The sequence below is a fragment of the Gossypium arboreum genome, chromosome 4 (genome assembly GCF_025698485.1).
Source record: "Gossypium arboreum isolate Shixiya-1 chromosome 4, ASM2569848v2, whole genome shotgun sequence".
NCBI classification, from domain to species: domain Eukaryota; kingdom Viridiplantae; phylum Streptophyta; class Magnoliopsida; order Malvales; family Malvaceae; genus Gossypium; species Gossypium arboreum.
The window spans coordinates 111,197,157-111,222,614 of record NC_069073.1 but is presented as its reverse complement, the minus strand read 5'-3'; the positions used below and the strand labels follow the sequence as shown (position 1 = coordinate 111,222,614).

Below are 25,458 nucleotides of genomic sequence, written 5' to 3'. Positions count from 1 at the left end.
GACAAGCTTCCAACCCGAATGAGCTTCCGAATTACTATAAAATATGGAAAATAACACAGAGTAAACATTTAAGCTTAGTAAGTTCATATAATACAGAATTTAACTTACCATATTTCCACAAAATAGGTAAGTAAACATAGCATATCTCAATCAATTTGACTAAAAGCCTAAATACATGATCACCAACATATTAGCCATGAAAATCAAATATAAAATCCAACACACATGGTGGAATTCATCAAATAATCATATTTCATGTATTTCATGTATATACCGATAATAGTTCATATCAAACTCATATGATTTCATAACAAAACTGTGCCCATTGAACCATTTAAAATATCATTGAATACACGGGTAGTACACACGAGGTGTACTGAACTATAATCTATCAATTCATATTCATGTATGCTCATACGAGCTGTAAACGAGAAGCTCTTCCGAGCTGAATAACGGGAAGCTCATGCAAGTTGTATAACGGGAAGCTCATACGAGCTGTGGTGTGTCCGCAACACATGCAAAACCCCAACCAAATCGGTAACCCTAATGACATGTCATTTGTATCCTACGAATTTCATAAGATTCACACGAGACTCGGTAATTGTTGAGTATACAATCGGTATTTATTCATGGCAATTGTACAATTCAAAAACAATAATTCAATTTAACACATATTAATGTACAATTTAATTACACGAACTTACCTCGTTAAGTTTACGTAGATACAAAGACGACTATCCGATATTTTTCCTTTACCTCGATCTAACTCTATACTAGGTCTAACCGGATCTATACGAATGAATTTAACTCAATTCAATATAATTCATATTCAATTTAGTCCAAAAACACTTTTTTGGTAAAATTAATATTTTGCCCCTATACTTTTAATTTATTACAATTTAGTCCCTAAGCTCGAAAAATGACTTTCATGCAATTTAATCATTACTCAAGCCTAGTCAATTTCTATACATTTTAATAGCAGCCCATATAATTAACAATTTCACAATTTTACCATAAATTTATCATCTTTTTCAATTTAATCCCTAATTGATAATTTCATCAAAATTTCTTTACAAAAGTTGTTTATCTAACAACAACTTTTCATTTTCTATCATAAAACTTCAAAATTCAAGCATACTCATCAATGGAAAAACCCTAATACTTTAACAATTTTGCAAATTAATTCTCGGGCTAGCTAGATTAAGCTATTACGATATTGGAAACATAAAAATCATTAAAAACAGGATAAGAATACAAACCTAATTAAGCAAAACAAGCTTGCTAATATCTCAAGCTTCCATGGCTATGTTTTCTCTTCTTCTTTTTTTTATTTGGTGGTGGATGATGATAATAGATTTTTTTTATTTTATTTAATATCACTTTAATTGATAATTTCCAAAATTAACCCTAATGTTTCATGAAATTTCCAATGATGACTATTCATGATTAACCACTAAGCATTTTAATGGTCTATTTACTATATAAGGACCTAAAATTTCAAATTCTATAGCTATTTAATACATTTAGCTATTAGAACTGAACTTTTCACTTAATGAAATTTAGTCATTTTCATCAAATTAAGTATAAACGATAAAATTTCTTAACGAAATTTTTATACTGTATTTCTATCATAAAGTAGAACATAAAATAATAATAATAATAATATAAATTTTCCGACTTTAGATTTGTGGTCCCGAAATCACTGTTTCGATTTCAATTGAAAATGGGTTTATAAAAATGTTGGGTAATTTTATTTTCATATAAAATTAATTTAAATTAAGTTTAATATTATTATATGAATAGTAAAATTTTATTTTTAATTTTAAAACATTGAAAAGTATTAAAATATTAATATAAAATATTATAATTTTAATATTATTAAACATACATATTTAATTATTTATATTTAATCATAAAATAAATTATTAATATAATTTATTATTTTAATAAATTATTTAATATTTCAATTTTATTTTAATAATAAATTTTAAAATGATAATTTTAAATAATATTTTTCATATATTATTGAAAAATATTTAATATTATTTTAATAATAAATATTTATTACAATTATAAATATATTAATAATAAAGGTTTTATAGATAAAGGCTGATATATGCAATAAGTCAATGTACTCTTCACAAATTTGAATTTAATCATTATACTTTTATTTTCAAGAATTTAGTCCCTCTATTTTTCAGGTTTGAAATCAATTCCAATTGTTAATATTGTTAATTTTTTTGTCAATTTTTGATGTCACATTTTTCTATAAAAAATACTCACTTGGTAATCATGTAATTAACAAATGACGGTATAATGGACCTAAATTTAATAAAATATTTTTAATAGTGCTAACAATTGAACTTGAATTTTGATATCTAAAAAGTAGGACTAAATTCTCAAAAAACAAGTATATGAACAAAATTTCAAATTTACAAAGAATACAAGGACTTATGACGTATTTTAAACTAGTACAAAATATGAATATTTTAATTATATAAATATAAATATTTGTTTAAATAATGTTTAGCTTCATTTATTCTTTACAACTCTAATGTGTCAATATGTACTCTCATATATGATGTTGATTATCATAAAATATTTATCTTATTATAAAATAAACTTCATTGTCAAAAGGAATTGTATTATAATATTTTGTAACAAACATATTTATATTATGTATGTTTCATAAAAACAACTTTTAGTTTAAAAATAATTTCAAGAAATTTATCGAATAACGAAAAATATTTTGCATAAAATCATTTAAACACTCGACAATATTATTTTTTTTAGAAAATTAATCTATTTTCCGAAAATTATTTTCAAGCAAATAAACGGAGTTTTCTTCGTAGCATAACGGTTGTATAATATTTTTTTCCCGACGAGTTCCGGTCCTGATTTCTAAACATTTCATAAAAGTGGGTTTTAACCAAAGAAAAGATGGAAGCAAACAGAATCTGTTCTTGGCTGCTATTATTTACATCTCAATCAAAAATCTTGATGGGGTTAGCTTGGCCTAAAACAGAAGCTGATCCTCCAAGAATAAGGCCTTTTGGTTCTTCTGGTTTTGTGGGCAGTTGATGGGCAAGAAGAATGAACCATCTTCCACATAACTTGTATATCTTCATATTCGCCACAACCCTCCAAGTCCTTGTAAAGTCCTAGCAGCCCCTGCCTTTTCCCTGTCATTATTGCCTTCAACTTTGGTTACATACAACACCACACATATATATTAGCATAGAAATAGAATCTAATAGGGTTTTTTTTTTTTTTTAATTTACCTTCAGCCTTTGGCTTGAGATGCTTTGTGACCTTTAAAAGTACACATTTAGTTGGAAAAACAAGTGAGCGTTCAAAGCGAAGCCACCTTCTCCACTTCTCCATCTTTGGGTTGTTCAAGTAGCTCCTCCTCAGCTTCTCCTTTTATTTCTACATATTTATATATAAATATCAATGATTTGTGGGTTTCAATTCCTAAACTTCCCGTTGCCCATTAAACTAATGGTGGTCAGCAAAACAAATTATATGCATACGACACGGCAGAAAACAACAATTATCAAGACAGTATACATTAAGTATGTAAAAATTATTATTAACATAGTAGTTAGGATTCAGGATGTAGGGTATTGCTTAGATTTTGCTCCAGTATTACTCAAAACATGTCTATAACACTGCAAAGTAACAATTACTATGTAATTGAGAGACAGTTTTATCACGTTAGAATTCCCTATATGAACACAATTTTCAATTGAGGGTGAAATTGCATAGAAAGTTCTACACATTTTTTTCATGGATTTAATCCTTCTACTATAATTTCATCATTTCTTTTTCTTTACCTTTTGAAATGTGTTTTCAGTCTTAATGCCAACTTCCTTTTCACTAATTTAGTTAAATAATTTGATTTTATTTTTAAACATGCGATGAGTGATAACATAATATATACATTTTGACTGTTCTTGTATGATTTGAAAAATATTATACATAGAATAAACTAAGGTTGTTGAAGTTGGATCGATTTGCTAATGAATCAATCGATAAATTGATCCCAAAAATAAATTGAATGGGTTTTTAGTAAACTTTTTTGAATTGATAATTGAACTGGTTTTCTCTTTTTCTAAAAACCCCACAAACAATGTATAGTAGACTTGTATACAATTTCCTTGAGACCAAAAACGACGCTTAATTCAAAATAATTGGGATAAGAAACAACTAGAACCATAAAATTTCGATTAATCAATGGAAGAGGAGGGGAAATGTGTGTGTTATTGAGAAGAAACCGACAGTGAGTAGGCAAGATGTTTTGGACATTGCATTTCTCATTTATACTTACCACCAAAGATTCTCAATTAAAAAATTGTGGAAGGGAAAAAAGGGCGTGTTGGGGGCCATAAGTCAGACGGTTGGTTGGATTTTCTTTCAATGCTTTTGCGTTGGTGTGGGCACTCCTCACATTTTGGCATTTACAAATGAATGGGGGTGATGAGATGGTGTATTAAAATTAAACTAAACTAAAAACCAAGTGAAGACTTTGAATTTAAGGTTTAGTTTATGCTAAAGAGAAGATGATTAGTTAGTAAAAGCATGGTGTGTCATTGGATACCCTGGGCAATTGGCATCACCTTTTTTTGCTTAATCTGCTTGGCATTATCCACTGAAAGGAGGCTGAAGCATGTGCTTTGCAAGCATTTCTGGTTGAGCAGTCTCTTATTACAACCTATCAACCCTATTTCTTCCGCTATAACTCTACTAAAACTAGCAAATTCGAATTTAGTCCCTATACTATGCATAAATTCGAATTTAGTTCCTATACTATGCGTCAATTGAGAAAAGAATGAATACATGTTTAATTGGTCAAAATTTTCCCTTAGTCTTTGTATTAACTATAAGTTGTGTATTCATATTCTATATTGTAATTTGATCAATTTTAGCTCATATATTTTTCGTTTTTTGAAATTTCAATTATACTATTAATCTCATGCTATGCATAAAGTATATCAAACTTCTTATCCTAATGACATCCACTTTATAATAAAAATATTCCGAACTCTTCCCTTTAGATGTCCATTAATAGATAATATGCTTTGTTAAAATTTCAATAAGATAGAAAAAAATACCTTACAGGAAAATTTTCCTAGGGAAGGAAAAAGAACATGCATATCTTTAATGCGCCTAATATGCTGCCTCATCAAAAAATTTATCAAAAAAATTCAGTGGGGCAAAACCTCGATCAAAGGGAAAAAAAAGGACCAGCGCATACTTATTTCCCCTCATAACAATATCACATAATATCTCAAATTTTAGATATTTCAATTTTAAATACTAACTTTTTAAATGATCACTTAAATGGATTCACTAAACATTTATATTATCATTCTTCTGAAGGCCATAAGTGAAAAAGAATTTTAGGAAATATATTTTGATCAATCTTCTTTAATATATATCATCCTTGCAACTAACATATAGCATTATCTTCATGCACTTTCATTTAAAGACATGTCGTACATTTAATAGAATGTGTTATTACCAAGATACATCAATAATTTTATAGCACAACAATATGGTATTTCTAAACCAATAATTTTTTATCATTCCCTTAATGATGATAAATTGTCTTTATTCACATCTAATGATTTTATAACTATTGGGGTATTCAATGGATATACTTTATTCATATTTGATTTCTTTAAGATCTTTTTCAGTATGTGTCAATTTGTATACAAAATTTTATATGTTAAGTGTTCGATCTCAAGTCGAAACAAAACTTTATTTTTCTAAAATTGTTTATCGCAAATGATTTCTTTAAATAAATTACTATTTTTGTAATCTCTTTAGGAGTTTTAACAATAGTCATAATACTCGATTATGGTCCTATAAAAATACGTATGGGTATCTTGAATCATTTTATTACTTTCTTTCAACTATTAATCACCAAGTTGAATTTATATCTCGTATATGTAAATCATTTCAATTCATATAAATATTTATGCAAATGTATTAAACAATTTCTCGAGAATTTCTTTATGGTTTCAGCATTCTAAATCCTTCAAGGACTTTAGCATAAATTACACTATTGATGATCTATATAAAGGTGGTAACAACCTTAAGACATATGTCAAAATTTTCATGAAGGTCAGATTAATAAAAATTTAAAGATTATTGCATCAACCACAAAAGAATATTTTATCCTTTCATAATCAACGCCAAGTGTTAGTTGTTTATAATGTTGGTTCGTAATAATGTTTTACTATCTAGAAAAGCCTAATTGTAACACCCCCTACCCGTATTCGTCGCTGGAACAGAGTACGAGGCATTACCAAGGAGTACAAAACACTTACAGATAATTTAAATATATTTTCATAACAACTTGTCTCGATTTCATACTATTTCATATTTAAGCTTTACTCACCAAAGTATTTGAAATATCATCTTTATACAAATAGCACACATGAGGTACATAATTCCATAATTAAGAATGAACACATTTATCAAACATATTCCACATTCATATATCAATGTCTTACATTTCCATATATCAATAACCGTCATTTTTCTTGTTTTTCAGATAATTATGTGTAACCATTGATAAGCATGTAATTCACTGTTTCTTCCTGTCAATCACAATTTCAAATGACAAATTCGTGTGAATCAGCTCAACCTCATTAGGTGTTTAAATTCTATCACTTTGATTCACATACTCATAATTTACTAACATATCCTGTCAAACACAATCTCTGAATGATAAAATCATATAATTGAGCTCAATAATAATAATGATAACATTACTTACATTTCTTTTTCCACATGTTACATTTACGACTTACCAACTTGTCCATCCAAGGAACAGTTTACGGATTTGAGTATATCGTGATTTGAAGCCCGAAATCTAGCTGAAGCACATAAGTGCTAAAGGAAGCCAAGCTTGGAGGCTAATCAAGCACATAAGTGCTAAACAAGCTTGAGGCTAATCAAGCACATAAGTGCTAAATGGAAGCCCGAAGGCTAACTGAAGCACATAAGTGCTAAACTGAAACCCCAAAAGGGTTAACTGAAACTCATATGAGTTAACGGAAGCTCGTAAGAGCTAAACGGAAAGCAAACACGAGAATTCGCAACAAATGATGAATCTCGGTTTACTTGAGTAATTTACCGTCAATTCATCTTTTTCACTGGAAGATTGTACTCATTTCCTGCGTTCCGTTACTCCGAAATTCTCAGTTTAATTTCATAACTTTTGTACATAATTTACTTATTTTCAACAATTAACATACATAAATATTAATCACCATTCATAAAATAATATTGAAATTTAATAATATTAACAAATGGTCACTAAATTTAGTTATATAAACTCACAAGTTCGATTTTTGCATTTTAGCGATAATCATAATTTCATAATAAATATTCCAAATAAAACATTATATCGTTTCTAATTCAACACTTATCGATTATAATCGGGCATGTGATCAATTTATACACGAGTCATTCATATATTTTTGTATATTTTTCCTCCTCCTCCTCTCCATCCACATCCTTAGTATAAACAACACACTTGTAGGTAACATTATCTATAATTTTCACTATCTACTTATGTGAATATTCAAGCTGTCCATCTATCTCATAGTCACTAAATTATTTTTATCTTGAGCTACAGAACTCCAAATTAAGATCCATAAATTTTCAATTAACTATCAGAACTTTAAAATTTCTTGACGAAACTTTAATACTAACATATTAACACTCCATAAATATTTATAAAAATATTTATGGCTCGATTTAAAATTACCGAGGTCTCGATACCTCTTTTTCGATTCTAATTATTTTAATATTTATTTTTAGTACACTATTCACTATTTCAAAATTTTTCCTAACTTCACATTTAATTTATACTCACTAAATTAACAATATTTCCTACTCATTTGTAGGATTTAGTGATCTCGAATCACTGTTCCGACACCACCGAAAATTAGGTTGTTACACTAATTAATTATAATTATTAACAAATAGATGTGTTCTAAAGAGGCAACTTTTGTACGTAAAATTATCATATAAAAGACATAATTTTATGTAAAATTACTTATAAAACAACAAAACCCTATAAAAGTATCTTATTAAAAGATATATTCTTATGAAAGGGTATCTTATGAAAAGATACACCTATTGGATGTTTATATAAAGGAGTTTTGAGAGCTTTGTTTTATACCAGAGGCATTTTAAAGTTTTATTCAAAATTCTTATTTTCTTCTATCATTTTAACAATAATATTACATGCAAAACTGTTGTCGACAACTTTACATTTTATTTCCATATTTTAATGTAATGTCATAATTTATTAAGATGTTTTCATTTATCCACCTACCTTTTCTACAGACCCAGCACACAATCAAGCGCAGAATGGATAGCTATCAGTCAACTAAACCATTCAAAAAAATTAAGGGTAAATTACATAAACAGTCACTCAACTTTGGAGTAGCTAACAAAACAGTCACCTAGATTTCATTTCAGTCACTTAACTTTGAAAAAATAACAAAACAGTCCTTTTAACCATTTTCCGTTTCGTCTGTAATGGAAAAATGACATGGCACTTAACAGTGGGTTAGCTGTCATTTTAACAGCCCTTTCTAACCCTAAACAGCCCTAGGCAGTAGAAGAAGAAGAGAAAAAGAAGAATAAGAGAAGAAACACAGAAAAAGAAGAAGAATAAGAAAAAGAAGAGGAGGAGAAGAAGAATAAGAGAAAATGGAAGGAGAGTGATATATCTATGCAAGCTGGTTCCATGTATCCAGAAGAAAATCAAACGGACAAGGAGAATGAACGTGATTCTAATAAAAAAACCATTTCTGATAAATGTACCCAAGATATTTCCTTATCTCTAGAAGAAAATGAGCCTAAAAACAGAATTCCGAGTCAATGTGATACGGAGGATTTGATACTGTCTAGGAAAATGATGGACGACACAATGAAAATGGCCAAAGATGATGTCTTTAAAGAGTTGTTTACCCTTGGAAAGTTGCTTTCCATGCCAGAATTCAGCACAGTGAAACTCGAAGCTATGTCATCCAATTGCAAAAGTGATGGAATCAAACAACAGCGTTTTCAAGTAAACTCATCTTGGTCAAAGTTACTAAATTTCGATGTACTATGCTGAAATTCCTTGGAATAACAATATGGATCACCAATGTATGCAGGGAAACATGCATGATTATATTTTATCATCCCCTAATTTTTGCATTCATGTTTTTGTTTAGCATCAAAGGCACCTTGTTTTCTAGTAATTATATGTGTTTCCCATAATGAACGAACCCTCTATATGAAAATTTGAAACTAGAAGAAAAACCATTGTAATTTTGTTTTCCACATAAGTTAGGAATCTATGAATATCTGAAAGTGACAAGTATCCAGATTGTTAAAGTTACTTTTCTGTTAGGGGTTCACATCTTAGGAAGTAACATGATGTATTTTGACTTCTATGCAGAACTCAAAGGAGAAGGAAGTCATAATGATGCCTCATTTGGTTTCTGCAGATAAAGCATCAAACAATAGCTGCAAGAAGACAATTATATTTGCTTCTGCCCCGGTTTCTGTAGCTGAAGAAATGGACAGTGGGAAAGAGGAAGCTACAATGTTCAGCACTGCTACCAGCAGCAGCCTTGTCAATGAGGTATCAGATGATAGCAAATTGGCAGCTCGAAGTATCGCATTTAGCTTTTATTCTTCTGCATTGATGAGCAACAAAGATGAGGGTTGCATAAAGAGAAAGAGGTTGAGGGAGAAGAAGATAAAGAGAAAGATGAGAAGAAAAAGAAGAAAAATCATTCTGACATCATCTTTTCCTTTTTTTGTTTGACCCTTTGACTATTCATCCAACATGGCAAGTTAACTGGCCACATCAGCTAGTTAACTTGCCACGTCAGCACTCTCGTTAACCCCCTAACGGAAATTGTTAATCGGTGACTATTTTGTCACTTTTTCATAACGTTAGTGACTGTTTGTAACTTTTCAAAAGTTGAGTGACTGAAATGAAACCTAGGTGACTGTTTTGTCAGCTATCCCAAAGTTGGGTGACTGTTGGTGTAATTTACCCAAAAATTAGACGAGCTTGCATGGAATGATTTTGAATAGGTAGATGTCACTCATGATCTGGTATTGCTAGTTATTCATCAAACACAATCCCAATCAAGATGAAGCTATCTCCTGAGATATGTGATGATTCTGCCGCCCTAGCGTACCACTCGAACCATTTCTGTGCCTTCCATAACCTGAGGAATGTGTCAGATTCTATCTAGTGTTGAATTTTCCCTACAACATTGAAGGGGGCTGTCAGGAGATGGTGGTACTAATTGGCCCTAGGTTCCCATTATCAACTTTGACCAGTTGAGTAGGAACTTTGTGACTCATTCTGGTTGTAATTAAATAGCCTCTCGCACATCAGCAAGTTTGAGGTATGTCAAACAAAATCAGGAGGAAACGTTGAAGGAATACATCAAAAGGTTCTATACAACTACATTAGAGGTAAAGGAGCTAAAAGACGAGCGGGTTATTCAAGCATTCATATTAGGAGTGCAACACAAACTCATGCATTATGCTTTTGCAGATGCCCAGCTAACCAGGCTTTATCAACTATATTAAAAGGCAATGCTGTAAACTAAGGCTAAAGAGGTAGAAGTTGCTAGGTAGGTAGAGAACCCAAAAGGATAAGATGTATCGTGCAGATAAAAGGCCAGACAAATCTAGTGAATGATAGCAAAAGCATTAGATATCAATAGCCACAGAGTAAGAAAAGGGAGTGGAATTCTCCTTACTGGAATTCTCCTTACTCTAAGTTCCACTCAATACCACTCGCACAGCTATCATGCATGCCATAATGAAGGTTTGGTAGAAAGACCCCGCCAATGAAAGGAGACAAGCCAAAGAAACTCAAGAAAACTTCGTGAATTCCATGACAACACAAGACATTCAAGAGAAGTGTATTAGCTTGAAGGATGCTATTAGGACGCTCATCAGAAGAGAAAATTACAGGAAAACCTGTTATCGGTGCTATCAATGTTATAATTGGGGTTAATGATCACTTGCCACAAACTAAATCCATGAGAGAAGAACTACTTAGGGTTTCATGGCATCAGACCCTCACCCGTCCAAGTGCGCTACACTCATGGACAATCAATTTTGACCAATGGCTAAATCGGTAGACGGAATTAATTTACTGAACTGGATAAAAAAATATTTATAAATAAAGCCCGATTGAGAAAACGTAAATTTGACCTATTGTCAGATTGGCAAAAACCTGCAAGAGGCTCAATAAACTATAATGTCACAAGCTTGCTTTTGATAAAATTTCACCTGCGTTGCATTTGCATTACTTTACAATGAAAATGATGAGCATGGAAACAAATATTGCATTAGCTGGGAAGGAGTTCATCCCAAAGGAGGCAACTCTCATTTAACCAACAAAAGCACTAATATTCATGAAACAGCCGAGTATTCGATAATTTAAAGCCTGGTGGTAAAGTAGGTAACATCACCCGACAGAAAAAAAGATAAATTGCAAGAAGTAAATAGTTCTCAAAATTTTGCTCACAACTTCATAAATAAACAACTCCAGCTAATCTTTAGAATAAACTACTGCAGCAATACATATCTGGATGTCTTATGCTAAAGTTTAGGCAGCATTTTGGGCAGCAAGCCTCTTCCTAGCTTCCTCAATGATGGATAACTTGATACCCTTACCCTTAGGAAGGGACACCCATGGCTTTGTTCCTTTTCCGATGGTGAAGACATTGCCGAGACGAGTTGCAAACTCATGCCCAGCAGCATCTTGAACATGGATTGTCTCAAAGCTGCCCTTATGCTTCTCCCTGTTCTTAATTACTCCAACTCGCCCTCTGTTTCTCCCTCCAGTGACCATGACAACATTCCCAACATCAAACTTGATGAAATCAACAATTTTGTTGCTTTCAAGGTCTAGCTTGATGGTGTCATTAGCCTTGATCAAAGGATCAGGGTAACGGATAGTACGACCATCGTATGTATTCAAGTATGGAATACCTTTCTGGCCAAACTGGACAGATCGAACCTTGCAAAGCTTGAACTGCAAAATACGAAAAGGCACATGGATAATAATGTTATAACTAAAAGAATGAAAAAAGTTGGAATACTCAAGTAGTATCATACAAATGTGATCAGAACAAGCAGATCAAACAAGTATAGATAGAGTATCCGAACCTTGGTTTCATCGCCACTGATGGCATGGAGACGAAATCGCCCTTTGGTGTCATAAAGTAGACGGAAGTCCTCATTTGTTTTAGGAATGGACACAACATCTGCCAGAAGGTAGTATAGCATGGTTAGACCATATTTGAAGAGAATAATTTAAGAAAGGCAGAGAGAAAACATTCAAATCCTAAAAAAAAAAGTAGCTCTTAAAACAGTAGGCAGAAGGGAGGATTCTGAAGTCATGTGGAAAACCGAGTAACCATGCCAAATACAATTCATTCAACTAACTAGTTTGTATGCTGCAAATAAAATAAATCAGCTGACAAAATCAGCTGAAGAAGTGAAGAGATACTACACGTACCCATGAAACCAGCTGGATAGGTCTTATCCGTCCTAACCTTCCCATCAACCATAACATGCCTCTGCATGAGAATAGCAATGACTTCTCTATAGGTGAGAGCATACTTCAAACGGTTTCGCAAAATAAGGATCAATGGCAAGCATTCCCTGGACTTGTGGGGACCAGACGATGGCTTGGGTGCCTGCAGAGATGGAAAACGAAAACATCATCTAAAACGGTATAGGTGATGGGTACAAAAAAAAAAAAAAAAGAGAGAGAGAGAGAACTGAATCAATAAAGAAAAAGAAGTAAACTAGTATGGAAGTGAAGGGATCAAGATGATGACATACAAAAGCACCACCAAGCTTGTCAAGCATCCAATGCCTGGGGGCATTGAGCCTCTTCAAATGTTTCTTCAACCCTCTAGCCTGTAACACACCGCAAAGAACAACATATCGTAAATGAAACTGAAATGCATAAGGTGTCAATTTGTCTACCCATTACAAATAACAGAACAATGAATGAAGAGCAGGTAAAGAATCTAAGGTTCCATTCAAGTCCCCCATTCCCAATCAATCAAAACAACATTTATACTAAATAGGCAAGGAATTAGATAGATCCCGGCTACAATGAACAGTGCGAATCACAGAAAACCCAGATATAATAAACATTCAAAATCAATTAAGATTAGGCCAATTTTCATTTGCTTAGAAAGCTAGCCCAAAACTTTAAATAACAGTGATTAAACAAACTAAAATGGAATAGCCTAAGCAGCAAACCATGAAACTTACATAACTATCAAAGAATGAAATAGTTAAGAAAAGGTAAGAGGATCGAAGTTAGGAAAAGTAGAAGAAACTAACCATCTTGGAGAAATGAGGCTGCTTTGCTCAAAGTCTGTGTCTTGCTAGGGTCTTCAAACAAGAAACCCTAATAGCTGCATATCTTAATAGATGAGGGCATTATAGAGTTTTCGATCCAAATATGAATTGGGCGTCTGCCATGACCGAAACTATGTTTATGGGCCAGTAGCCCACAAAAAGATAAAATTTTGGGTTCATTATCCCCCCTTTTTTTATTGAAGTTGCTCAAGTTCTTTTGGGAATATACAATGGTTAAAATATGCTATAGGTCCCTGTACTTTTAACATTTAGAACTTAATCTCTCCACTTTTCAGATTTTAAAGTTCGGGTCTAATTGTTAATATTGTTAAATTTATTGATGTGATATTTTGAAATAAAAAAATATTCACTTGTTAATAATGTAACTAAAAAATGGTGTGCCTTGAACTGAATTTAATAAAATAATTTTAATTATGATAATAGTTAGACTTGAATTCAAATCTAAAAAGTAAAAGGTTAAATTCTTAAAAATAAAAATACAAAGATTAAATTTTAAATTTATAAAAGTATAAAGACTGGCATATTTTAACCATATACAATATAGGTTTAACTTATGGTTTTGTACTTGTATTTTCATCATTTGGTACTCAATTTTGACATTTTTAACGTGGTACTTATGTTATTTTTGGCTAAATTTGGTACATGTATTTGATAAAAGTTATATATTTTGATACGCTTAATTTTTAGGGTTCAATTTGGATTTTAGGGTTGATTTGATGAAAGTTAATTTCTAATATAATTTGGTTTGAAATTTTCATAATTTTGTAAATAGAATAAATTTAGTGTTAATTGTGAATTTGTTTAAATTTACATTTAATTTGTCAAACACAATCCAATGGATGTGATGTAATTTAAGTTTTATGAACGGATGTGATATAATTTAAGTTTTATGAATGGATGTTATAAAATTAATCGCTAATATTATTAGCTAATTATGAATTTTCATTTGATCAATTTTAAAATTTAAATTAAACACTAAAAATTAACTTTATTATCTTTAAGTACCAAAATGTACAGTAAATTCGAATAAGAAATATTCTTCAATGAATATGAAATGAAATTGAATGGTTTCGAGTTTTTACAAGAGAAAACTAAATAAATAAAATGTCAAAACTTGCATATTTAGACACTCATTGATGTTTTATCCACATAAATATTTTTGTTAAATATTGTTTATTATTTGGTAAATTATTTATTTTCTGATTAAATTATAAGATTAAAAATTAAAATTATAATATGCTCAAAATTTTTGTATTATTTATATATTTAAAATTTGATCTTCATATTTTTATTTTTAAAATTTAGTCTTTTAATTTTTGAATTTAAAATTTAGGTTTATTTATTAAGATTGTTATAAATTTTTGTCAAATTTAAAATCCACATGGCTCAATCAATCTCCAACACTTGTAATAAATTGTCTCAAAGGATTTTGACATTAAACATTAAACAATAAACAAAATACTTAAATAAATATGTATTTTAACACAAGAAGACAAATCATTCCTCAATCATCAACAGTTGTTTAATCTTGAACGATGTGAATCAGAATAGTAGCTTCATCACTGGTGGGTGCTGCATCATCTGCTTATTCATAATTATAGACACTCACAATCAATATCCAAAAACTTGAAGCCAAAGCAACACCCCAGAAATGAAAAAATATTAAAAGTGATTTATGATGGTAAAAGAGTGTAACCTGGAAGAGATGTTGGCAACTGCGAGACAATGTTATCAATGATACCTCCTCCATCCTCTGTTTGCTCCTCTTTGTTCATACCCCCTCCTCCTCCTCCACCACCCTTTTCTGCCTCTGGTCTCAAACCAGATTCACCAAAAGCTTCAGCTTTTCCTTGAGCACTGATGCTTCCAGCTTTGGGACTTAAAGGACTGACCAAGTTTGAAATGATTTGATCAAAAAACCCACCTCCCTTCTCTTCATTTTTGGCCTCTGCACCTGCACTCATGGTCTCTTTCTCAGCTTCTTTAGCTTGGTTCTCTTCATCAGCATCTGATCCTGCAGTAACCAAATTTGAGATGAGATGATTAATGAATCCACTTCCATTAGCTCTCTCTTTCTCTTCCCCATGTTGTTTAGCTCCTGCTTCATCATCTCCCTTGGGATTAATGGGATGCAACAAGCTATCAGCTTCAGGCACAACATCATCCATCTTTTCTACGATTTTGATTAAGGGATTTGGTGGGACAGATATAGGTGTTATTTATACTGAGAGGCGGTGAAAGGGGGAAAAAGGGGAAATAATAAAATATTGATAGAGAGGGCAATATCTTGATTATTAATTGGGTAAATAGTAGAAAAGGCCCAACAATAGGTGGACATGTGTCAGCTTGCTGGAGCCCTTCTCAAAGCATTTTTATGATTTCCATACATACATGGTCGGTGGCATCGAATACCGCCTTTGTCAGAAATGCAAATACTCTTGAAAACGTTATCGTTTCCCTTAAACAATTAAAATAACTTATTAGTCTACTTTTACTTTTCAAATATCAAAATTCTAATCCTATTATTAATATTGTTAAATTTATTAAAATAAAAATTTGATGGCATTAACAATTAAACTTGGATTTAAAATCTCAAAAGTAAAAGTACTAAATTTCTACAAATAAAAATATAATAATTAAATTTTGAATTTACAAAGAGTACGTGGACTAATTAATATTTTAACCAAACAAATATTATATAAAAGCAAGTGGGGAAATTTGCTTTCTTTTTATCATTACCTACTCATTCTAATATATATTTTCCTTTGGTCTGAGACCCCAATGTCCGATAGTCCCGAGCCAAGTCAAACCCTAAAATGAAAGGGTAAAACAACTCAAATTCGAAATAATCCTCTAAACAATACATAGGCAGGCGCTTCTATATTCCAAAAAGTCGGATCTTCATTGATCAGCATTGGAATCAATACATTGTCAAAAAAGCAAGTGTATCCCCTACAAGAGTTCAACATTGATCACCATATATCATTTAAAACGAAAACTATGCCTACGTTCTCAAAAGAATCAGAAACCATCTCCTTTCGGTGATATATGAGATCAAATTCAATGGGGTTGATTGGTTATCAATATAAAACCTACAGGAAGTCAAGTCAGACCTTACCAATCAGAGTTAACTTCCTTATATGGTAGTTACGCTATGGATCATTCTCTCTTCGACCATACATAGCTTCCGCCTCAGCCTTCTTTTGTGCTTCCCTTTTCTCCTTCCGTCTAGCATCCCTCGCAGCAGAATCAGCCTGTACTTTCTCCATTATTGCATTGAAACCAGGAACTGTCCTGTCTAGTTTGTTAAAAACTTGGCTGCTAAGGTTGTAAAAGATTCGGAATATTCTCTGCAAGTATACAAAGAACAAAGGTTATAACAGAAGAATAGATACTTTAACAATTACCATAACATGTTATTTTAACAAAAGCATCTTTAACAATTCCTAGGATGATCGTCCCAATAAAAAGAACTAGTATACATTGAAAGCAGGCTAGATACTTTAGTTATCAAACTTGCAACTTGACCAACATCGTACTCGGAAGAGATTACACCCTACCTTGACATCCTTATTCCAATGTCTAATGTACGGAGGACCAGTTGTGTAGGTACCAAGAGGCTCACGATACCACTCTCCACCATAGGTAATCTCATCCATTGCTTGCTCAACACTTAAAACTTCCCATGGCCTTAACCCAGGGATAACTTTAGCCAACTTTTGCCTGCCTCACAGAAGCAACTAAATTATTAACATTTTTCTCGATATATAAGATAATAACCATAAATAAATAAATAATAATAATAAAAAAGAAGTAATTTCAGCAATATGATGTACAAATATCTTCAAAACCAGATAAGGTAGGCTAGAAAAAAGAGACGTAATACCGAAGATCTTTTGAGATGTATTTATTTGGCATATAATCAGCTTCCAATAGAGTTGTCATTTCAGAGCCACCAGCCCAAAGAAATAGGGCATGGCTAGGTATTCTAACACCAGGCCATATGCCATCATTAGCTTTTAAAACGGCCAAATCACGTCTTTTGCTCTCTATAGCTTCATGTTGAAGCTGCTTATAAGTTTTCTCCTCGTGTCCTTTAAGGGGAACCCAAGGAGGTATACCTTTCTGAAGTTTGTGAAGGAAAGCTGTTGCTGCTGCACCAAGCCTAACTGATGATCAACACAAAACGATAGTAAATCAACCAGATAACTGAAACAGACCATTCAGAAAATATTTTTGTGATGATGTACATAGGAAAATGGTCGTTGCCTAGACAATACTCATCTAAATATAGTGCATTTGACAGTATCTCCAAGATAAAAAAAATAATGCCTAAACGGTATAAAGGAGGTTTGGCTCCCAATTCCAAATGATTGAAACAGATAACCTGGAAGTTTTGAATCTTCTATTCAATAGATCACAATGTTTAAAAGGAGTTCATGGGAAAAAAAAAAGGAGAATAAAGGTATTGTATTATATACTAAAGGCAGGCCTTAACTACGTAAACATCATAGCATCTTAAACGGATTTAATCTTGTTGAAATTGCATCCCATGTTCATTTAAATTCCTAGAAAAATCACTTAATCACGTGTGAAGACAATACACCTCGAATTTAGTTCATCAAATTTGTATTCAACATGGATAACTAATACCATTTGGTACTGCATTTTGCTATTACACTCAAAGAACGCTAACAAAACATTAACGAGGTGATATGTAACATCCTGATTTTGGGCTTAGTCGGAACAGTGGTTTCAGGACCACAAATTCGACGAGAAAAATTTTATTTTTATTATATTTTTATGGTCTACGATTTCACGGAATGATTTCGTGAAAATTTCGTTCAAAAATTTCGACGTTTGGGCACTCAATTTGGTCAAAAGGACTAAATTGTAAAAAGTGCAAAAGTTGAGTTTTACATGTTAGAAGTGTTTAATTGTTATGAGTTTTTAAATCAAAGGTCCTTAAATGGTAATTAAACCATTTTGAAGTTTGTGGACAAAAATTGGACATGGATGGAATTTTTGAAAGTTTAGTAAGGAAGGGCATTTTGGTCATTTGGTAATTAAAAGAAATAAAAAGGAAAAATAAAGCCAAATTTGACTCATCTTTTTCATGGAGGCCGAAATTAGCATAGGGGAAGCCATGGCTAGGGTTTTCAAGCTTTCCAAGCTCAATAGTAAGTCCGTTCTAGCCCCGTTTTTCAAGTTCTTTACGTTTTTGGAATCCCGGTAACTTGATTAAGCTTATGCTAGCAATAATTCAACCTAGGGTTCGCATTTGGAAAAATACCCATAGGTGAAATTCGTGTATTTTGGTGTTTTATGATAGAATATGAGGTTTTAAATTATGTTAGACAACTTGTGCTACTCGGTTTTGAGTGAAAACGAGTAAAAGGGCTTAATCGGTAAAAATACCTAATAGTTATAAGTATATGTTAAAGTGAGAATTTGATGTTGCCATAGAAGGGAAAAGTGATCAGCATGTCATAAAACATAAGAATAAGGGATGAAGTTTAATTCCCGAGCCTAGGGGCAAAAGTGTAAATATGTAAAAGTTTAGGAGCAAAATTGTAATTTTGTCAAAGTTTGAGTTAAGGACTGTTTTGAATAGTATATTAATTAAATAAATAAAATATAATGTTTTAAATCTCGAAAAACGAGATTTGAACCTAGAATGAGAGAAAAATCTAAAATTTGGAAAGTTGGTAAAATGACCGTTTTAGTATCAAGGTAAGTTCATATGTATAATAAGCATTAATTTATGCATGTTTCAATGTAAAATTGATATATTTATTATGATTTCGAGATGTTGAAAGTATGTAAGTTATATGATAATAATACAACAATAATGTTGTAATTTATATTTGAAAGTTAAATTTAGTGAATTAATTGAATTATGTTAAATTAAATGATTATGGTGCCAAGTTTATGAATTGATTTAAAAATATGTCTATGGTACATGAAGTGCATTTAATTATCATACATAAATGTGATTTCTATGATTATGGATATTATGGGAAATTGTAAGTTCATATGATTTTTAATAAGGCAATGTGTAATTTAATGTTATTGCCTCGATATTAAATGAGATGTAAGTTTATATGTAAGTAATACATCAATATTACTTGTATTATAATATTTTATAATAATATTGGAAATATGTTTGTGGATAATTACTTGATCGGTGAAATTGTTGAAAAAGAGAGAGAAATCCCGGTTGAACCTTCGGAAAAATTGGATGATACAGATAGTATGTAACTAGGTCACATGTATGGGGCTGAGTGCACATCATGTGTACAAGAGAGCTACAAGACATTATGATGTAGCCAGGTCGCATGGGTGATACTATGTGTACATCATGTAGACAAGAGAGCTACGGGATATATGTAACTAGGTCGCATGCGTGGTTCCAGGTGAAGGACACCATGTAGACAAGAGAGTTACAAGATAAATTGGCTAGGTCACATGGGTGGTACTGAGTGTTCACCATGTGTACAAGAGAGCCGAACTATATGATGGGTGGAGCTATGTGCTGAAACCACCAAGTATCGAGGATTGATCCGAAGTGTTCAACGAGAGACTTTCTATGTATTGCTTTGTGAATTTTGTGATGAATAAGTGCAGGCTACTATGCATACCTGATAACTTCGATCATGTGTGTAGTACTAAGTGCAGGCTACTACGTGTACCGGATAATTGGTCGCATGTGTAATACTAAGTGCAGGCTACTATGCGTACCAAATAGCTTCTGCTACAAGTGTGAAAATGAGAAAATGTGCAGGCAATTGTGTATCTGTTATTATTCCGATGAGTTCAACGGGAAATCGATTAAGTGAAAATAAATGTGAAAGTGATTATGTGATGAACAAGTGCAAGTATATGTTTATTTGAATTTATGAGCAATATGCTCGATATTTGAGCGAACCTCGGTAAAATGGGAGGGATTAACTGAAATTGTGGAAAAGTGAACTTTAGTAGTAAAACAGTGTTTGACAACAATAGTGCATGAATTTGAAAATTTACCAAAAATTATGTAAGTTGAATTAAATTTCAAACAAAATATGTAATTAAAGTTTATTGAGTCTATTTTCACATAAAAGAAACAGGGAAAGCAAAAGAATTCCATATTATGTGATATTTGAATTCTTGTGAGACAGTGTCTGAATGAATTCGAGATTCCCTGTTCTGACTTAAAAAAATTGTTAAAAATTATAGAAAAATAATTTTGGGGTATAATTTATATGCCTAGAATCTTGGATGAGTCTACTTTTAATAAAAACAAACGAGAACATCATCCGGGTTTTGTACTATAAGATAAATAAATTTTAGTGAAGAAAGGTCGAAACTGTTAAACAGCAAAACAGGGGAGATTTTGAATAATAAACTGTATTTATTGGCTGGACTAAAAATTCTGAAAATTTTATGGTGAAAAGATATATGAGTCTAGTTTTTGAGAAAATTTACGGATCTTAATTTGGAGTTCCGTAACTCTAAATATAAATGATTTAGTGACTATTACTCAACAAACAGCTTAACCAGAACATGTGTAAATGTACAAATGAGTTAGTTTTATTGTGGGAAGCATGCTAGTAAATTGCTTATTATTATTTCATGTGAGCTTACTAAGCATAAAGCTTACCCCCCTCCTTTCCATTTCTTTTAGTATTGTCAGGTTAGTTCAGGGTTGAAGATCGTCGGAGGCAGCATCACACTATCAAGTCAACACCTTGCAGTATAAACACATATGCTAAATTTATCAAGTGAGTGGCATGTATAGGGACCTAATTTTATAATATGTGTTATTATTATTTGGCCAAATATATTAGTCTTTAGTGAGCTAATGATTCTGATTTATAAATCTAGCTATTTATGTTATGTTTGATATTGGTGATGTGCATATGCTTGGTTGTCATGGTAATAAGTTATTTAAGTTGTTTAACTGATGAATTAAGTTTAGTAACACTTCGTGCTTGACTCCGGCGATGGCTTCGGGTACGGGGGCGTTAATTATAAATAAGTAAGTGACTATAACTCGTGTGGACAGTTTGATGTGAGCATTTATTAGTAAATTGTGAAATCATACTTACAAGAATGCTATATACATTAAGGATGTGAAATAGAGAGGAGGAAGAGGAAAATAAATATATGTGGAATACATGGAAACTATGGTATATAAAATATTGATATAATAAAATAAATGATGTGTTTATAAGAAAACAGAAAGAGAATGAAATGTATCATTACATGTATATATATATATGACTAGTCTCAATGTAATGCTTGTTGGGTATGGAGTTGAATTGAAATGTTTCAGGCAAACATGTTATTTTGCGCATCTGAATTGTGGTATTTTATAAAGATATGATCTAGTTTTAAATATGAATACTTGATGATTAAGCTGAAGTTATTTAGTAAGATGATATTCTTGGTATAAATGTATAAGTGGTACTATAATAAACAAGGTAAAATGAGTATAAGAGACACATGTATGATGATATACAAATGCTATGTTTGTGGTTTAATTGAGAATATTCAATCATTAAATGAATACCATGTTATATGCTTTTGATTTTGTATAAGTGTGTAAGAGATTAAGGTTGACCAAAGCTTGAAAAATAGTCTAGGTATATTCCACACAGGCAGAGACACGACCATGTGTCTCAACCGCGTATGGAACACGACTTTGGGACACGGGCATGTGGAGCCTTAAAGCATGAAATTTTTAAGATTTTCGTAAGTTCTCGGTTTAGTACTGAACACTTTCTAAAGTATGTTTTGGGCTTCGTAGACTCAAATAAGGAACTATGTGTAAGTAAATAAACTTTTTGAAATATGAATGAAATTTTATGACCCGTATTTTAGTTTAATGTTTGTATGTTTGTCCGGTAACGCTTCGTACCTTATCCTGACCTCGGGTACGGGTAAGGGATATTACATGATATCTACTGAAACTATGAAAGAGGATTCCCAGTGGACCCTTGGGCACCTATTTCCAGATACAATAAACAAGATTAAAATGAAAATGAAAAGCGTAAGTAAAAAAGGAAAAAAAACCAAACCTTCCCAAGTGGCTATTGCTGGTTCCAAGCCATAAACCATATGAATTGGTGCCCATTCATCCATGTCCTCTCCCCAAATAAAAGTGTGTTTATCAATAATCCCAGCACCCCAAGCTGTTTTGAGGGTTATTAACTCACAAGGACCTCGGGTGCGCCCCAGTCGATCTTTGTAGTACCAGCCTCCACTTCTCATGATAACTGTATCCACAAAATAACTCAAAAAATTCTAAAGCAATTTGTAGCAGAGCCAGGCAAATCAACAATGTACATTTCCACATAGAAACTAAACCACTAAAAACCACTCTCGGAACTAATACATGAACCGAACTTACAGTCATAGTAACGCTTCTCGAGCCGCTTATACCCAATAGCTTGAGCAACATCAATGGGTTTACCAGGTGGATAAGGTCTCTGGCGGAACCCCCAAAGCCCAAAAAAGAACTGTTTCGTGAAATCCCAAAACTTATCATCGCTCTCTTCTCTGGTCTTGATAGCTTTTCTAGGCATAGGCCTCCCATCCAACCCAATCACATGTGGAAGCGCTTGCCACAGTTTCTTATCTTCCTTCCTGAACGGCTCTTCATTTTCTTTAAGCTCCGTTCTATTGATCTCGTCAGCAATTTCCTCAGCTCTAGCCAAAAACTGAACCACGGGACTTGCCCTGAAATCACGCCACCATTTTTCATTCTCTTTAATTTCCTCTTCTGTTGGATTCTCTTTCTTCTCGAAAACGGGGTCCTCATCCAAAATCTTTTCGACCTCCGGAGTGTGCCTGTAATCAGGGAGGTTCTCGCATTCCCAAAAGAACTGGTCCAGCATCTGCTTGTACGGTCCGGTTGTGTCGGAATCCGAGTCGGATTTCTTGGGTTTTTTGTTGAAGGGGCTGGAGAAGTTTATAGAAGCGAAATTGGGAGAGGAAGAGAATGTTTTGGAGCGGAATGAGTGGGCGAGTGAGAGAAGGTTGATGGGTTGGATTGGGTTTTGAGGTTTCCTGAACCAACTTTCGAAGGGATTGAAGTTGATTGAAGCCATGGGGGGAGGTTTGCTTCAAAGGGTTTAGGGTTTTAGTGAGGTTAAGGGGAATGGAGTTTAGCTATTCGGCAATGGAGGAGAGCAACTGCTAACCGAGAAGATTTGGGATAGTATGTCCTTTCCAAATAACAAGAGTGAAAGGCCGAAGAGGTTTTACAAAAAAGCTTAGGCCTATTTGTTTTGAGCTATTGGATTCTCGTATGACCCAAAATATAATTGGTTACATAACCATTTTTGGGCTTTCCTTCCAATTATTTTTAGGTTATTGGATTCCACTTGTCCTTCAAACCAGCCGAGCTTGAGCTTAGATTTTTTAATTAGCTTAGATTTTTAAATTCTGATTCACTCGGCTTAAGCTTAACTTGTTTAAAAATAATATATAACGTGTCAATTTTTTTAAGACTTTTTGTAAAATAAAAAATTTATATTGTTAATCTACTAAATATTTACTCATTCTATATTAATATTTAGTTATTTTATAATTTTTAAATAATAAAATAAATCATTTAGACAAATTTCACCACTCGAGCTTGAAATTTTTTTAAAAATAAGATCTAAACCCTACCAAACTCATAAATAGTTACTCTCTCATGTATATTTTTAATAAGGAATGCTAGCAATCTAATTTCAATACAACTAATGATGGCATTAGCATATAATTTATTATAAAATTATGGCTTTATTTATAATTTAATCGTTACATAATATTCATTTTTTACTTTGGTATTTAAATTTTATTGTTCTATTTTAGTACTTTACAATAACAACATTTTAAAAAAGTTGATCAATCAAAAATGTGCCACATCATTGATGACATGGCAAGTTGACAAGTGACATGGTGTATTGACCGATGACATGATAAGGTGACTAGTGATGTAGCGCATTAATTAAGCTTTGACTTGCATTGACCAATCGTTGATCAATCAAAAATTATTTAAAAAATTACAAAATTATAAATAAATTATAAAAATTAGTAAAAAATTTTAAAATTTGTTTTGAATATATAAAATATATAAAAATATTAAAAGTTCTAAAATGTAAAAAATTTGTTAAACTTGTAAAAAAATTACAATTTTATAATTTTTTATAAATTCTTAATATTTTTAACCATTATAAAAACTATAATTTTTTAAATGTAAAAATGTGAAAATCATTAAAAATTAAAGATTGCAAAGATTATTTAAAATTGTGAAAGTCATAAGAAATTTAAAATTACAATAATTTTTACAATTCTTCTTGAAATTCTATTCTAATATTTGAATTCAAAGTTTAGGCTATTTACCAAAACTTCACAAGCATTTTATTGAAAAATTTCCACTACAAAGGGAGGTGGAGGCCTAATTAACATTATAATGCATGAAATCTATCACTGCGAACCCATTCGCATAGGGATCAATCATTAATCTCTTTATTTGAATAATATTGTACTCTCTATCTTAATAATTAATTTTACAAATTTTTAAAGAAATTAATAATTCTTAATAATTTTAACAATTTTTAAAGAATTTTTAAATTTTTCCAGGAAATTTTACAACTTTTAATAGTTTTAAATAATTTTTACATGTTTTTATATAATTAAATAAATTTTAAGATTTTCTAAATAATTTTTACTAAGTTCTATTTTTTTATAATTTTTGCAAGTTTTTATTTTAAATAAAATTTAAAAATTTTGATGATTTTTTATTGGTTTACATGCCACATCATCATCGATCAACACGTCATATCACTAATTAACTTACCATGTCATCGATGATGTGACATGTTTTGATCGGATGACTATTTTTTTTAATGCTGTTAGTTGTGAGGTACTAAAACGAGTAACGACACAAAGTTTAAGTACTAAAATAGGACTAAAAAAATTTAGATACCAAAATAAAATAAAAAAAGTATAATTTAGAGGCCCGTGACCATT

The 25,458-nt window shown here is 31.7% G+C and overlaps 3 protein-coding genes and 1 long non-coding RNA gene across 5 annotated transcripts; all 4 read right to left on the bottom strand.

Moving 5' to 3' along the window:
* Positions 1–2,840: 2,840 nt before the first annotated feature.
* Positions 2,841–3,489, bottom strand: LOC128291836 (uncharacterized). The gene is made up of 2 exons (XR_008281772.1): positions 3,282–3,489; positions 2,841–3,182 (listed from the first exon to the last, which is right to left on the bottom strand). It is a non-coding gene; the product is annotated as an uncharacterized LOC128291836 (long non-coding RNA).
* Positions 3,490–11,436: 7,947 nt separating this feature from the next.
* Positions 11,437–13,561, bottom strand: LOC108460993 (40S ribosomal protein S4-like). The gene is made up of 5 exons (XM_017760737.2): positions 13,414–13,561; positions 12,901–12,978; positions 12,572–12,752; positions 12,220–12,317; positions 11,437–12,085 (listed from the first exon to the last, which is right to left on the bottom strand). Exons 1-5 carry the CDS (start codon positions 13,414–13,416, stop codon positions 11,657–11,659), a joined length of 789 nt encoding a protein of 262 aa, XP_017616226.1. The 5' UTR covers positions 13,417–13,561; the 3' UTR covers positions 11,437–11,656.
* A 1,277-nt stretch (positions 13,562–14,838) lies between these two features.
* On the bottom strand, positions 14,839–16,187 carry LOC108460552 (uncharacterized). The gene is made up of 2 exons (XM_017760080.2): positions 15,149–16,187; positions 14,839–15,033 (listed from the first exon to the last, which is right to left on the bottom strand). Exons 1-2 carry the CDS (start codon positions 15,618–15,620, stop codon positions 14,975–14,977), a joined length of 531 nt encoding a protein of 176 aa, XP_017615569.1. The 5' UTR covers positions 15,621–16,187; the 3' UTR covers positions 14,839–14,974.
* Positions 16,188–16,328: 141 nt separating this feature from the next.
* Positions 16,329–23,723, bottom strand: LOC108460551 (protein TIC 56, chloroplastic-like). 2 transcript variants are annotated; one of them, XM_017760079.2, is made up of 6 exons: positions 22,847–23,723; positions 22,515–22,712; positions 17,339–17,621; positions 17,013–17,175; positions 16,571–16,802; positions 16,329–16,404 (listed from the first exon to the last, which is right to left on the bottom strand). In XM_017760079.2, exons 1-5 carry the CDS (start codon positions 23,544–23,546, stop codon positions 16,605–16,607), a joined length of 1,542 nt encoding a protein of 513 aa, XP_017615568.1. In that variant the 5' UTR covers positions 23,547–23,723; the 3' UTR covers positions 16,329–16,404; positions 16,571–16,604. The 2 variants fall into 2 exon arrangements, with proteins under 2 accessions (XP_017615568.1, XP_017615567.1); XM_017760078.2 differs by having other exon boundaries at positions 16,329–16,802; positions 22,847–23,720.
* Positions 23,724–25,458: the final 1,735 nt, after the last annotated feature.

What these genes read in the sequence shown, in the direction of transcription:
- LOC108460993 (XM_017760737.2), bottom strand. An exon ending in ACAAGCTTGGTGGTGCTTTT is followed by an intron (nt 12,753 to 12,900) that starts GTATGTCATCAT and finishes CCATCTCTGCAG; the next exon opens with GCACCCAAGCCATCGTCTGG. An exon ending in CTATCCAGCTGGTTTCATGG is followed by an intron (nt 12,318 to 12,571) that starts GTACGTGTAGTA and finishes ACCTTCTGGCAG; the next exon opens with ATGTTGTGTCCATTCCTAAA.
- LOC108460552 (XM_017760080.2), bottom strand. Translation starts at nt 15,620, where the DNA reads ATGGATGATGTTGTGCCTGAAGCTGATAGCTTGTTGCATCCCATTAAT. An exon ending in GTTGCCAACATCTCTTCCAG is followed by an intron (nt 15,034 to 15,148) that starts GTTACACTCTTT and finishes ATGAATAAGCAG; the next exon opens with ATGATGCAGCACCCACCAGT.
- LOC108460551 (XM_017760079.2), bottom strand. Translation starts at nt 23,546, where the DNA reads ATGGCTTCAATCAACTTCAATCCCTTCGAAAGTTGGTTCAGGAAACCT. An exon ending in CGAGAAGCGTTACTATGACT is followed by an intron (nt 22,713 to 22,846) that starts GTAAGTTCGGTT and finishes TTGTGGATACAG; the next exon opens with TTATCATGAGAAGTGGAGGC. An exon ending in ATTGGAATAAGGATGTCAAG is followed by an intron (nt 16,803 to 17,012) that starts GTAGGGTGTAAT and finishes GTATACTTGCAG; the next exon opens with AGAATATTCCGAATCTTTTA.